The sequence below is a fragment of the Phaseolus vulgaris genome, chromosome 9 (genome assembly GCF_000499845.2).
Source record: "Phaseolus vulgaris cultivar G19833 chromosome 9, P. vulgaris v2.0, whole genome shotgun sequence".
NCBI classification, from domain to species: Eukaryota; Viridiplantae; Streptophyta; class Magnoliopsida; order Fabales; family Fabaceae; genus Phaseolus; species Phaseolus vulgaris.
In genome coordinates this window covers 19,752,241-19,765,015 of record NC_023751.2, presented here as the reverse complement: position 1 = coordinate 19,765,015, position 12,775 = coordinate 19,752,241, and the positions used below count along the sequence as shown (strand labels likewise).

General features: G+C 27.9%; 1 protein-coding gene across 1 annotated transcript; it reads right to left on the bottom strand.

The window, feature by feature from the left end:
* Positions 1–11,409: 11,409 nt before the first annotated feature.
* Positions 11,410–12,178, bottom strand: LOC137822564 (probable calcium-binding protein CML44). Its single transcript, XM_068627477.1, has one exon. The coding sequence runs from the start codon at positions 12,052–12,054 to the stop codon at positions 11,596–11,598; it is 459 nt and encodes a 152-aa protein (XP_068483578.1). The 5' UTR covers positions 12,055–12,178; the 3' UTR covers positions 11,410–11,595.
* Positions 12,179–12,775: the final 597 nt, after the last annotated feature.

Below are 12,775 nucleotides of genomic sequence, written 5' to 3'. Positions count from 1 at the left end.
TTTATATCAGTGCTTGGAGTTTCATGATTCCTTCTGAATGTTACTACTGTTGAAATGCCATATTTACTACTTTAGTGCTCTTGTTGCTGACTGACTTCTTTAGCAGGAATAAGAAATATAAAAGACATGGGTGGAGACATTTATGGAAAAGGGACAAGTGAATTCGAACAAGCTAATGAAGGGTTTTTTTCACCATGCACTTTACAACTTTCTTAATCACATCCTATTCATTTTAGAATGAATATATTTTTTGGAATATATTTAATATATTTCATATATTCTAGAATTAATAGGAGATGAGATAAGAAAATGGCGCGGTATAGGAAGTTAGACATGGTAATAGGGTGTGGACTGGCCCGCCTCGCATAGAATTTGCGGGTTGATTTTTTGGCTGCACTCGATCATTTTGAATTGGCACCCAATTGCATATAGGAAAAGACTAAACTACCCTTAATGTATTTGAAAATACCTTAAGTGTGATCTGCACCCAATCCTATTCTTCTTCTTCTCCGTTTGTGCGTGAACCAGCAGCCGCAGGCATAGCCATCACAGTCAGCCACTGTCAGTCACCTTCGTCTCCGTTCGTTTGTTTCACCGTCAATGACCTTCATCATCGCAGGCAGAGCAGCAGCCGCCACGGTCAGCTTCAAAAGTCGGAGAATGAACCATCGTTGAAGAAGTCAAGGTACACTGACATGGCTTCCGGATATTTTTATCCGTAGTTGAGTATTGCCTTCCAGATATTTTTATCCGTAGTTCATTATTGACTTCCGGATATTTTTATCCATAGTTCATTATTGCCTTCTGAATATTTTTATCCATAGTTGATTAGTGACTTTCAGATATTTTTATCCATAATGGATAATGGATTTTTGACTTGCAGATATTTTTATCCAGAATTTGTTGTTCTGCGAATATTAATATCCATATTAGTGTTAGGTAGTTAGGGGGCTTCTATGAAATTTTTCGTTTGTTCTTATGCAGCTCAAAGCAAAGCTTCACCGCAACAATGAACTTCCTCTACCTCACCATACACTATTTTTCTAAGTGAAGAAGAAAAGGGCACAATGGGAGTTTTAAAAATTCGTCGGGTGCCAGTCATAATTGATCGGGTGCAGGAAGCAATTGCCTGATTTTTCTAGCCCGCCCCGCATAAGGGTTGGCCCGTGGGTCTGCGGGCCAGCCCGCATAAGAAATATTTATTAAAAAATATTTTTTTAAATAAAAATTTTGAATTTTTATTTATTTATATGTATTATGTAAATTGTCTTATAATATTATTTTCATGAAACATGCGTTGTAAGATGTTATTAAAAATTTCAGAATATAAAATACGAAATTACATGAAGAAAATATGGGAGTGTAGAAAAAAAATACATTTTAAGGTTATGCGGGCCAACCCGCCTCATCCCGAACTTGGCCCACACAGGCTGCAGGTTATGCAGGGCGGGGCCTAAGCGGACCAACGGGTTGAAATAAACAACCCGCCCCGCGTTTTTTTCATCGGACCGCGGGTCGGTCCGTACGTTCCACCCCACTTTGGCACCCTACATGGTAATGAGAGTGGGGAAAATGTCATAAATTACAACTATACAATTTCACTTGTGTAGAATGGAAAGAAAGAATTACAAAAAAAAATTGTATCATTTTGAATTTTGCATTATAGTTGCATGAGATGTTGGTGAAGTTCGTTGGACGTGAACAACGTTATAATGGAAAAGGGATTGTTTCTTCCTGCACCTCCATATCTTCTTCTTCCACCTCCATACACAACATGAAAATATATTTGTATCCTTCTTATGTCACCCCATATAGTAGTTTTCAGATTATGTAATCCAGAAACTCATTTGAAAAAAGACTTCCGGATTACATAATCCGGAAGCTAAATAAGACTTCCGGATTACATAATCCGGAAGCTAAATAAGACTTCCGGATTATGTAATTCGAAAATTAATCATGCATATGAAAAAAGGTTTTTGGATTATGTAATCCGGAAGCTAATTACAAAATTGAAAAATGACTTCTGGATTACGTAATTCGAAATAGTATAGAAGGGCATTTTTGGAAATTTGAAAATATATGGAGGTGAGAGAAGAAGGTATGGAGGTGCAGGAAGAAACAGTCTGGAAAAGGTCATTCGGTGGCAGGCTCCAAGTTCCAAGTCAGGGAAGTGTGGCGTTGCATGTGTGATAAGGGGGTTGTTTCTTCCTGCACATCCATACCTTCTTCTGACAGCCTCATAAATATTGTGTATTTCAAAAATGCCTTTTTTTAATATTCTGGATTACATAATCAAATTTTTTTTTCTAGATCCAGAATTAACTTCTGGATTATGTAATTCGGAAGCCTTTTGTGATTAGCTTCCGGAATACATAATCTAGAAGTCTTTTCTATACATAAGATTAATTTTCGGATTATGTAATCCAGAAGTATTTTTTTCAGATGTGTGATTAGCTTCCAGATTACATAATTTGAAAGTTTTTTCTAAATATGAGATTGACTTCCGGATTATTACATAATCCACAGGCTTATTTCGAGTCCAAAAAAGAATTCTGAATTTTATAAATCTTAATAACACTTTTGGATCCAAAAACATCTTCTAGATTATGTATGAGGGTGGCACAAAAAAGGATAAAATGGTATTTTTAACATTTAGTATGGGGTGGCACAAGAAGGTATGGAGGTGTAGGAAGAAAGAGTCTGATAACTGATAGAAATGATGTTTTCCTTTGTGGGCTTTCAAATAAGCTTCATCGCGTGCCAGTCATAATTAATCGGGTGCAAGAAGCAATTGTCTAAGCTTCATACCTGTTCAGTTTTTTTTTGGAAATTCTTCCTACACCACCATACCTTCTTTCTACATCTCGATAGAAGAACTTAAATGACAATTTTGTCCTCCTTTTCGTCTTCTCCCCTCTTCTCCTTTTTTTCTGTTTTAGACTACAATTTAAAATGTAAATTTGTATTTCAAATTCTATAATTCAGAATAAAACGTATTATGGATTCTATAATTTAAAATATAAATTTTATATTTTAAATGATAAAATTTAGAATTCTAAATTCAAAATACATTTTGTATTTTAGATTTTAAAGTTTAAGATATAAAATTTTGTATTATATATTGGAGAGTACAAAAATTTGAATGATTATAAAATCTGAAATAAATAATTTTAATATTTTTAAGAATATGAAGGGCCAGAAGAAACTTTGGAAGAGTATAAGAATTTGTCAAGTTTTTTATGTCAAGAATTTGGAAGAGTTTAAGAATTTGTCGAGAATGACGTCATCTAACTTAGTTAAAGGTATCCAGCATTACATTCATATCATAAGCATGAAGGGCACATTGTTTGGACAATCTACCAGCACTGTTGCAAAACGTGATTTGAAGTTGCACAGTTGTTGTTAGTTTTCTTCTCTTTCTATAATTCACCAAAATCATATCTATGTAACGAGTGTACTCCTAGAAAGAGGTGGCTTTTATATGAACTATTCTAATAATTGTGATAAATGATAAATTGCAGAGGTAACACAATGACCATTTATTTCTATTTAATAGAGAGAAATAGGATTGTTAAAATAAAAAAGAGCAAAAATAAAAGAAAAATTAAACTTATCTAATCAAGAGAAAGAACCGTAAAAAATAAATAAAATAATTTCAAATAATACCATAAATCTCACTATTTTACTCTTTTATGAAATAAAATTAATTTTATTTTTTAACCTTTTCAAATTAATTAAAGATAAAATTATATTATATTATTTATAAAAAATAAAAAATTATATTATATTATTTATGTAAGAACCGAGAAAAATAGTCTTAGAGTAGAAATGGTACAATTAAAATGGCACCTGAATATTTTATTATTAAAGTGAAAAGGCTATATAAATAGAAATTTAGTTATTCAAGTTTCATTTTAAAAAAACTATCATCTCTCTAAAAACTCCTTTTTCCTTTTCTCTGCCTTCTCTCTAAAATTCCGACCTCCTCGCTCATCTGTTTGACGACCGGAGTCCACCATTGGACTCCTGGCAGCGAGATCTACAATATTGACCGATCAGAATCTTTCATAGAGTATGTTCATTTTTGTTCCCTTTTTCCTTTCCTCTCCCTTCTCTCTTAGATTCTAACCTCCTCTTTCGTCAGTTTGATAATCAGAGTCTGCCATTGGACTCTTGACAGTGAACTCTACAAGATTGACCGATCAAAATCTTACATAGAGTAAGTTCATTCTTGGCTCTTTTTCCTTTGAGTTAGTTTTGATCTGGTTGGGTTGCCTTTTAATTTAAGTTTGCATGTGAAGTTTTTATCTACAGAATTAGTCTCTGTTAGCTCAGGGTTCTAGTGATGTAGTTAGATTTGTGATCAGGACTCTGTGGTGCAGGTTAGGGTATCCTTAAGCTTTTGGTGGGTTTGGAGCTCTTAGTGAGCATCTGCTAAAGTTCAGGTAAGGGAAGCTGGTTTAAAATCTTCAATAGAACCCTAGGTTAGAAGATTTGAATGTGAGTGTGACGTGGTCACCAATTCCAAATTTTGTTGCAAGATTTCTTGTTTTGAGTAGATTGTAGTTTGATTGAAATTGAAAGTGTTGTGATTGAGAATTGGTTGTTTGATTTAAATGGTTGTAGAATTAGAAATCATATATATATATATATATATATATATATATATATATATGTATATGTATATGTATAGATGGAGATAATAACTCAATGATTTAATGAGAGTGATTGTATCATGCTGAATAGGAACTACCAATGTAATGTGTAGATTTATAATTTATGAATCAAATGAGATGTTGATTTATAATCCGATAGGTATATTAAGTTATGCAGAATTTTTCTGCATATTTCGCCCAAGCTAGCAAGTTCTAGCTCAAGCTAGAAAATTATGGGTGCTCTCTGGAGGATTTTAGCTCAAGCTAGCGAATTCTAGCTCAAGCTAAAATTTTGGGTGCTCTCTGGAGGATTTTAGCCCAAGCTAGCGAATTTTAGCTCAAGCTAAAATTCTGGGTGCTCTCTAGTGGATTTTAGCTCAAGCTAGCGAATTCTAGCTCAAGCTAAAGTCTAAAATAATAATAATAATAATACATAAATAAAAATAAAATATACATTAAACTAATTTTTATTTGCTTTTAAAAGATTGATTTATTTATTTCTATATAGTTTTTCTTATAAAGTATGTAAACTTTTATTTCATGTATAGTTAATTGAAAATCTCTTTAATTAGACATTTATATGATTAGTCAATGAATTGTTGTGTATTTTGAAAATTTTAAACATTGGTATGATTTGATTGTTTGATGGTGGATATTTTGAGGTTCAAAATATGAATTCTAATCAAGACATAGTATTTTTAGGAAAGAAAATACCGTGTTAAGATTGGTTAGGATGTGCATTGACTAGGGATTCGTCTAGAAGGAGATATCCTGACTCTCCTGGGATAATGGAATCATATAGATGAAGTTATTCAGGTGGTGAGAGTCGAAGGAGGTTCATATGAATGAGTAAGTTGTTTGAAAGATAATTAACTTGACCTGTTATATGAATTAACCCTGTCATACTAGGAGAGAGATGATTTGAGATTAATTATGCGCATAGCTGTGTGGATTTCACAGTGATGTAGTATGACAGGTGCAGATCTATGAGTCTAAGTCAACGCACGAGTCTTTCGGAAATATAGTCAAGTGTCTGTGTTATGAGTAAGTAGAAGTCTGACATGAGAAATATGAATATTGAAATTGTTGATAGACACTTGATGGTTATGTGAAATGCATGAGAAATGATGAGTTTATTGAATTTATATTTGTGTTATAAGTTTTAAAAATACCCAGCTTACCCTTTGTTTTGTTTTGTGGTTGTTTTTCTTTGATATGTGATGATCGTGTATTTTACACGGGAGCAGATGATGTTACAGGTGATAAAATTTCTCGGTATGAAGATGGATAATGGAAAAGGTTTATTTTTTTCTTTTGAAATTTTGTTTTAAATTTTATGTAAATGTTTCAAGTATTATGAAGAGAGAGATAATTTGAAACATTATAATAATAAAATTTTAGATATATTTGTATTATGTTTATATATTTATTTTAATATTTCATACAGATTATGGTTATAAATATGGGAAAATATAGGGATGTTGCAATTTATGTAATTGTTTATGAATTATAATTTATTTTATTATAATTTTTTTATGAAATTCTTTTCTATTCTTAATTATGTTATATTTTTGTTGTTGTAGTATTTTTTTTATTTTTCATTACTATATGGTTTTTAATATTAAAAATAATATTTTTTTATTTATATAAGATTTAATTTATTTTCTAATTTTATAGTACATGTTTATTGAAATTTGTGAGTGATGTAATGATTGTTAGAGAATTTTTTATTTTTTTAAAGATTTAGAATATAAGTTTACAAATTTACCCTTATCTTTATGAATATTTGAATAATGAAATAAGATATTTTTGGGTAGATTTGAGTTAATTAACATTTTGTAAATTAAATTTTTTTAATATTAATTTTTTTTTTAAATACGAGTTATTTATAAGTTTTGGAAGATGAAATTTTTTCCTTTTTTTGTTATAAATTGAATTGTAATATTAAAGATTATAAAAATATGTTTAAAAAATTATTTAAAATAAAGTAAAATATATATTAAAAATATTTATTTTTAAAAATATAACCTTAATATTTTAAAAATATAAATGATTAATATTATTATTCTATAAACAAAATTTAAATAAAAATAAATAATATTTAAATATTCATTATTGTAAGAATTTAATTAAAAATAATTATTATTTCAAATTTAGATAATAATAATACTTTTTATTTTTGTAATCAACGTTGTTATTACATAAATTTATATTTTTACTATAAATAATTATATATTCACTATTATTAATTGTTAATATTTATTTTTAGTAATAATATTATTAAATATCATTTTATTATATTATATAATCGATTGATTACATGTTAAGTTTATAACATGTAATAGATTATATCTATATATAATCGTTATATGTTAAGTTTATAACATATAATCGATTATATATATATATATATATATATATTCGATTATTATATTTATATATAATAATAAATTAATATTTTAAAATTTAAATTATAAAATGATATTTTGTATGATGTCGTTTTCTCTCAAATCTTAATTTATATATATATATATATATATATATATATATATGTGTGTGTGTGTGAAGAGCATTTTGTTACAATAAGATTGATACAAACATGCTTTCTCTCTCAAATACATATTGGACAACCATATTTATGCTGATACAAACAGAGGTTAATTGAAAATAATCTTACATCAACAAAAATATATATTTAATATAGTTACCAACATCATCTATTGTTGTAAAGAAAAAAAAAAGACTAAAATAAGTTAAAAAATAATATTAACCTACACTTACAAAATATAATCTTAGTAATAACCATGGAAAAATAGATGTAATGAAAAAGTTCAGCTGATCATAATGACGTAGCTCTGAGTTTGGTACTGTGATATTGAAGGTTAACACAAGTTGAGGGTTTACATGGCAGCTCAATAATTTGTTAAGTATCTCTTTCTTGAATAATACAATTTGATTATTCTTTTTGTTCTGGATGCCATGCCACAAAGAAATTGATTTTTCATAGGCTAAACATTTTGTCAAAGAATGTGAACTTGATATCAGAAGTTTCGCAGCAATGGCAATAAAGAAATAAGAAGAAAATGTTGGAGACTTAGATTCTCTTCAAAATGTACGGTCAAACCTGTTGTACAGTATTTCAATATCACCCAATCCCATTCAATTGCTTTAAACACCTTCAATCTTCCCCTTTACTACACTTGCTTTATCATGACATATGTATCATACATCTTTTTCTATTTTATTATTTAATATACAAATTATTGAAATTTCATTTTATAATATATAACGAGGGTAAATTTTACTTTTAAAATTTTTTTTATGTGATTGAATTAGATTTAAAATTTATTTTATAAATAATTTTATAAAATTGAGTTAAATTTCAATTTTATTTTTTAATCTAAATTTGATTGCATCTTTAAGTCATCAAAGCTTTTAATATTTTATTTAAATATAATTGAATGTAATTTTTGTGCTTCACACATAGATTAATTTTGTATAGTACTCCATGTTGCTGATTTGTTTTCCTTTTCTTCTCATAATTATGTCCACAGTTAATGTTCATAAAAACACGAAGTTGACTAGGGAAAACATGCGTTTCCCATACGCGTATTGTATTTTTAATAAATTAAAAAAATATTATTTTTATAAATAATTAATTAAAAAACAAATGATATATATATACATATATATGATTTTATAAAAATAGTTTTTAAAAACTATACAATCATTGTTTTTAAACACGTGAAATTATTTAATTGTTTTAAAATAAAAAAAATTATTCAATTTTTTATTTTATTAAATAAATAAATAATTTATTTTTATTTGTTAAAAATAAAAAATTTTAATTAAAAGATGTGATCACACAAAAAGTTACATGTATTATTAATTTATTTCATGATGATGTAGATAATTGATAAAATTTAAAGTCTCATTTACAGTGTCGTGGCACATGAGCAATTTATTAATGCCACAAAATAAGACCAAGGAGAAGAAACGAATGGATTAGGAAATTTGAGAGCGCCACCAAATGAATAGTGTAGTTTTAAAAATTCACAATTGCTTAAAGAAAGATAGAATTAAATAAAGTTGATTCAACATGGTTCATGGAATGCACGTATGACTTAGGTTTTGGAAGTAAATAATGTCACCTAAGGAATGAATTTTTTTTCTCCTAAACTCATTGTCATGCCCTATCTATAATCTATATTTGCTGACAAAAAAAAACCTATAATCTATTTTTTAAAATATTTTTTTTTATGTTAAGCCCTCAAGTAACAACAATCATTTGTCATCACATGAAAGAAAATACAAAAATATGAGAATACTAGACAAAAGCTCATATGTTAACAAAAACGATACATAAGTAAACTATACTTATTCATAAAAAATTATAAACACAGACTAGATGGTAGTCTATACCAATTAAAAGATTTTATATGAATAAATCATAAATTAGTTAACTTATCAACACATGCATCCTCTTCACAAAAAATATGAATAATCTTAAACCTGATTTTCTTACCATAATTAAAACACATATCAATTACGAAGTATCCAAAGCACATTGATTAAAAACCTATAATCTATTTACTATGTATAAATTGCTCGTATATAGTAACTACAGTTTTTTATTTTAAAATTTAATCAATTAATATATTCAACTTCTAATAAATATATCTTTTAATATTAATATATTTCCAAATCATTTTTTTATTTCAATAAAAATGATATATTTATAGAGAGAGTATAATTATTTTAAAAAATAATATATTATTATTATGCTTGCTAGCAAAAATAAATTACCGTCGTTATAGTGTATAAATAATAGCATTAAATCTTTTGATATCGCAAATCACATTTTGATAATGTAGTCACAATTCAGTATTATTTAATGATTTTCATTTGGTAATGTGTAATTATCTGACACTTGTGAAATAAGCTTTTATTGCTAAAACAATTTAATGCAATGAAGAGACTATAATTTTTATTCTACGATTGTGGAAATCCGTTTTCAAATTTCAAACGGCAATATTAAATTTATTTTCATATTTGACAGCATAAATTTAATTTAGTAAACTAAATTTTTTATATATGAATAATATAATAATTTATGCTCCGTAATATAGTGCTAGAAATGGAGTTGTCATCTGGTCGTTGCAAAATTAAAATACAACTAGTTTTAAAAACAACTTTTGATAGTTTACTAATTGACAAAATGATATATTTTATTTATTTTGATAATATTTTAAATTTTTTTTATCTATTTTTATTATTAAAAAGTAAAATTATACTAAATTATTAAAAATTCCTCAAATTACATGTATTATTTTGAATGTTGGACATAAAGATTAATAAAAGAGGTACTTAAGTCAATATTGTTGGTTTTAATTTAAGAAGTCTATGGCTAACTTCGACTCTTAATGTTATTATAAGAAAGGATGGTTTCATTGATAGCTAGTTAAATGCAATTATAAATAGTGCCTCTAGAATATCTTAGATCATTTTATGAAAAGTCATCTTTTTTTTTTCTCTTTTCTTTAAAGATAAACACAAGAAGAAGAATATTATAATTAAAGACTTAAAAAGTTAGCCTATTAAAGTCAGAAGAATATCACATAGAAAAATAATTTTCTTAATTGTTTGTAAATGTGAAAAAAGATTAATGTATGCAAGAAAAACTACATAAGCCCCCACGCAGCCATTTTTGGTCGTGCATTACATACTTTCAGTTGTGTAAACGAAACTCTTCAACCTTTTACTTCTAGACCAAATTAACCATATAAAACTGCTTCAACTAACTTCTTTTGTTTATTTATCCGTTAATTTTTATCATTAATGGCACCAGAAAGAAAATAAAAAGAAAAGAGAAAGCAACAATAATTGTATTTTTTATTTAGTAAAAGAGAAAATATAATTTTTTTTATCAAATTTCCTTTTCCTTTTTTTTTGTTTTTAAATCAGTTTTCTAAAATATTCCCATAAAATTAGTTATCCATCCAAACTCTATCAATTTTTGAAACTACTTTTTAAATAAGTATTCTAAAAGCCAAAAAAAACAACATACACGTATTTTTCTCATTCTCTTTTTTCTTGACATGAAGTAGACTTGGTATGCATGGACCTTCATCCCGTCATGACGGTTGATTTTGCTAACTTTTATTCATAATTTCAAAATTAAAAATTTGAATAAGGAGTTAGTTCAAATTTTAAATTTATAAAAAAAAATACCGAATTAAAATTTCATATGTGATTAAGAAAAACACTATTAAAAATAACTAGTTAGATTTCTAAACAAACTAATGATAAATAATGATAAATAAAAGTTATAATATTGAAGATTTCTCGACTAAAAATAATGATAAAAATATTTTATATATGATTAAGAAAAACACTTCTAAAAAAATTAGTTAGATTTTTATATAAATTAATAACATATAAAAGTGATAAATATTGGAGATTTAGCATCAACATTTCATAATATATGTGATACAAATTTCATCTTACAAGTCGCGGTTTTATAAGCTTATGTTAACTTAAAGTCCATTACTTCTTAATATGATATAGACTCATTTAAAGTTTATTCTAGCGATAATTTATTCTTTTTAACGAGAGTTTGTTAGACTTATCAGTCACTTGTTATCAGACCATTTATAGTATATAATCTTGTGTATGAAGTGTCATGTCCTTTACGTGAAAAAATGTATGTATTGAAAATATCACATTGATTAAAGATAAAAGACATTTCATAATATTTTTTCTAATTTTTTCTTTTTATTTACTTTGTTTCAAACTAAATTTGGGAATTCTTTCCTAAAGAAAGAAGGGTAAAGTCTCTTGATACAGCACTAGTAGCAGCAACTAATATAGAACACTTATGAATAACGTACATAATCATAAAAACACATATATACAGAGACAGAAGAGGAAAGAATGATGATCAGGCTTTGGAAACCAACATCATATTCTTGAACTCCTGAAAATCAAGACGACCATCGAAGTTGGTGTCATAGAATCGAATCATGGTTCCAGAATCATTGCAATTGGTTTCATCCCACATGCCAAGCCTTTTCAACACAGACTCAAGCTCATGGCTGGTGATGAACCCATCTCCATCCAAGTCAAACACCCTGAAGGTTTTGATCAGGTCGCTCTCCAACTCCAATTCCTCTGAGTCACCACCACCACTCGCTCTACTTTCTCCGTTGTAAAAGAACAAGAACTGGCTGAAATCAAGGCTCTGGTTTTCCACCAGCGATTCCAACTCTTGTATGGTATAGTGGGAGTTACCTGTCATTTGAAGCATCCGATTGAGCTCCTCAAGGCTCACGAAGCCATCGCCATTGACGTCCACTTTCTCAAAAATACGCTTCAACTCAGATTGGCTTAGGAGACACATATTCAAAACTCTGCTCTTCTTTTGCTGCTTATTAACTTATTATTACTCACCAATACCTTCATACATGTATATATGAAAAGAGAGAGGTTTGCCAAACCGTGTGTTGCATTTGGGAGTATTTATATAGATATTGTGTGTTTGTAAAGGGTGTCCTTTGTGTACGGGAATAACTATAGTTGTGGACCCCAAAAGTTTCTAATTTCATCAATAGGGGAATGGTCTTCGCCAACCCAATTTCTCCCAAACTTTCCTACTCTTTTCTCTCAAACCTCTTTCACTTTGGTTTAAATATCTCTTTTTTTCTTTATATTTTTACTTAAAGTTAGTCTTTTTCTTTTATAATCTAAATTTTAAACTTTATGAATAATTGAACTAATATAATTATCATTCTAAATGTAAGTACAGAGTGTTTACGATTACGTCAACCCATAATACTTTTGCTGGAATATTTTTGGGATTTATTATGTTAAATTTTCCCTATATATCTGTCAAATTATTGATATGAAATTATTTTTTCTTTATTAAATCCATATAAGCTAAAGTAAAATATTAGTTGAGCTGGTTTTTCTGGGGGAAGTCAATATACAAAAATCGAAAGCATTTTGGTGAAATCTTTGGTACTATCCCCATTATAGGGGTATAAACTATAACTAATTGGTTACCATGATCAATATAATTCATTAGAAAATGTAATAAAACAAGATAAAATAATGCATTAAAG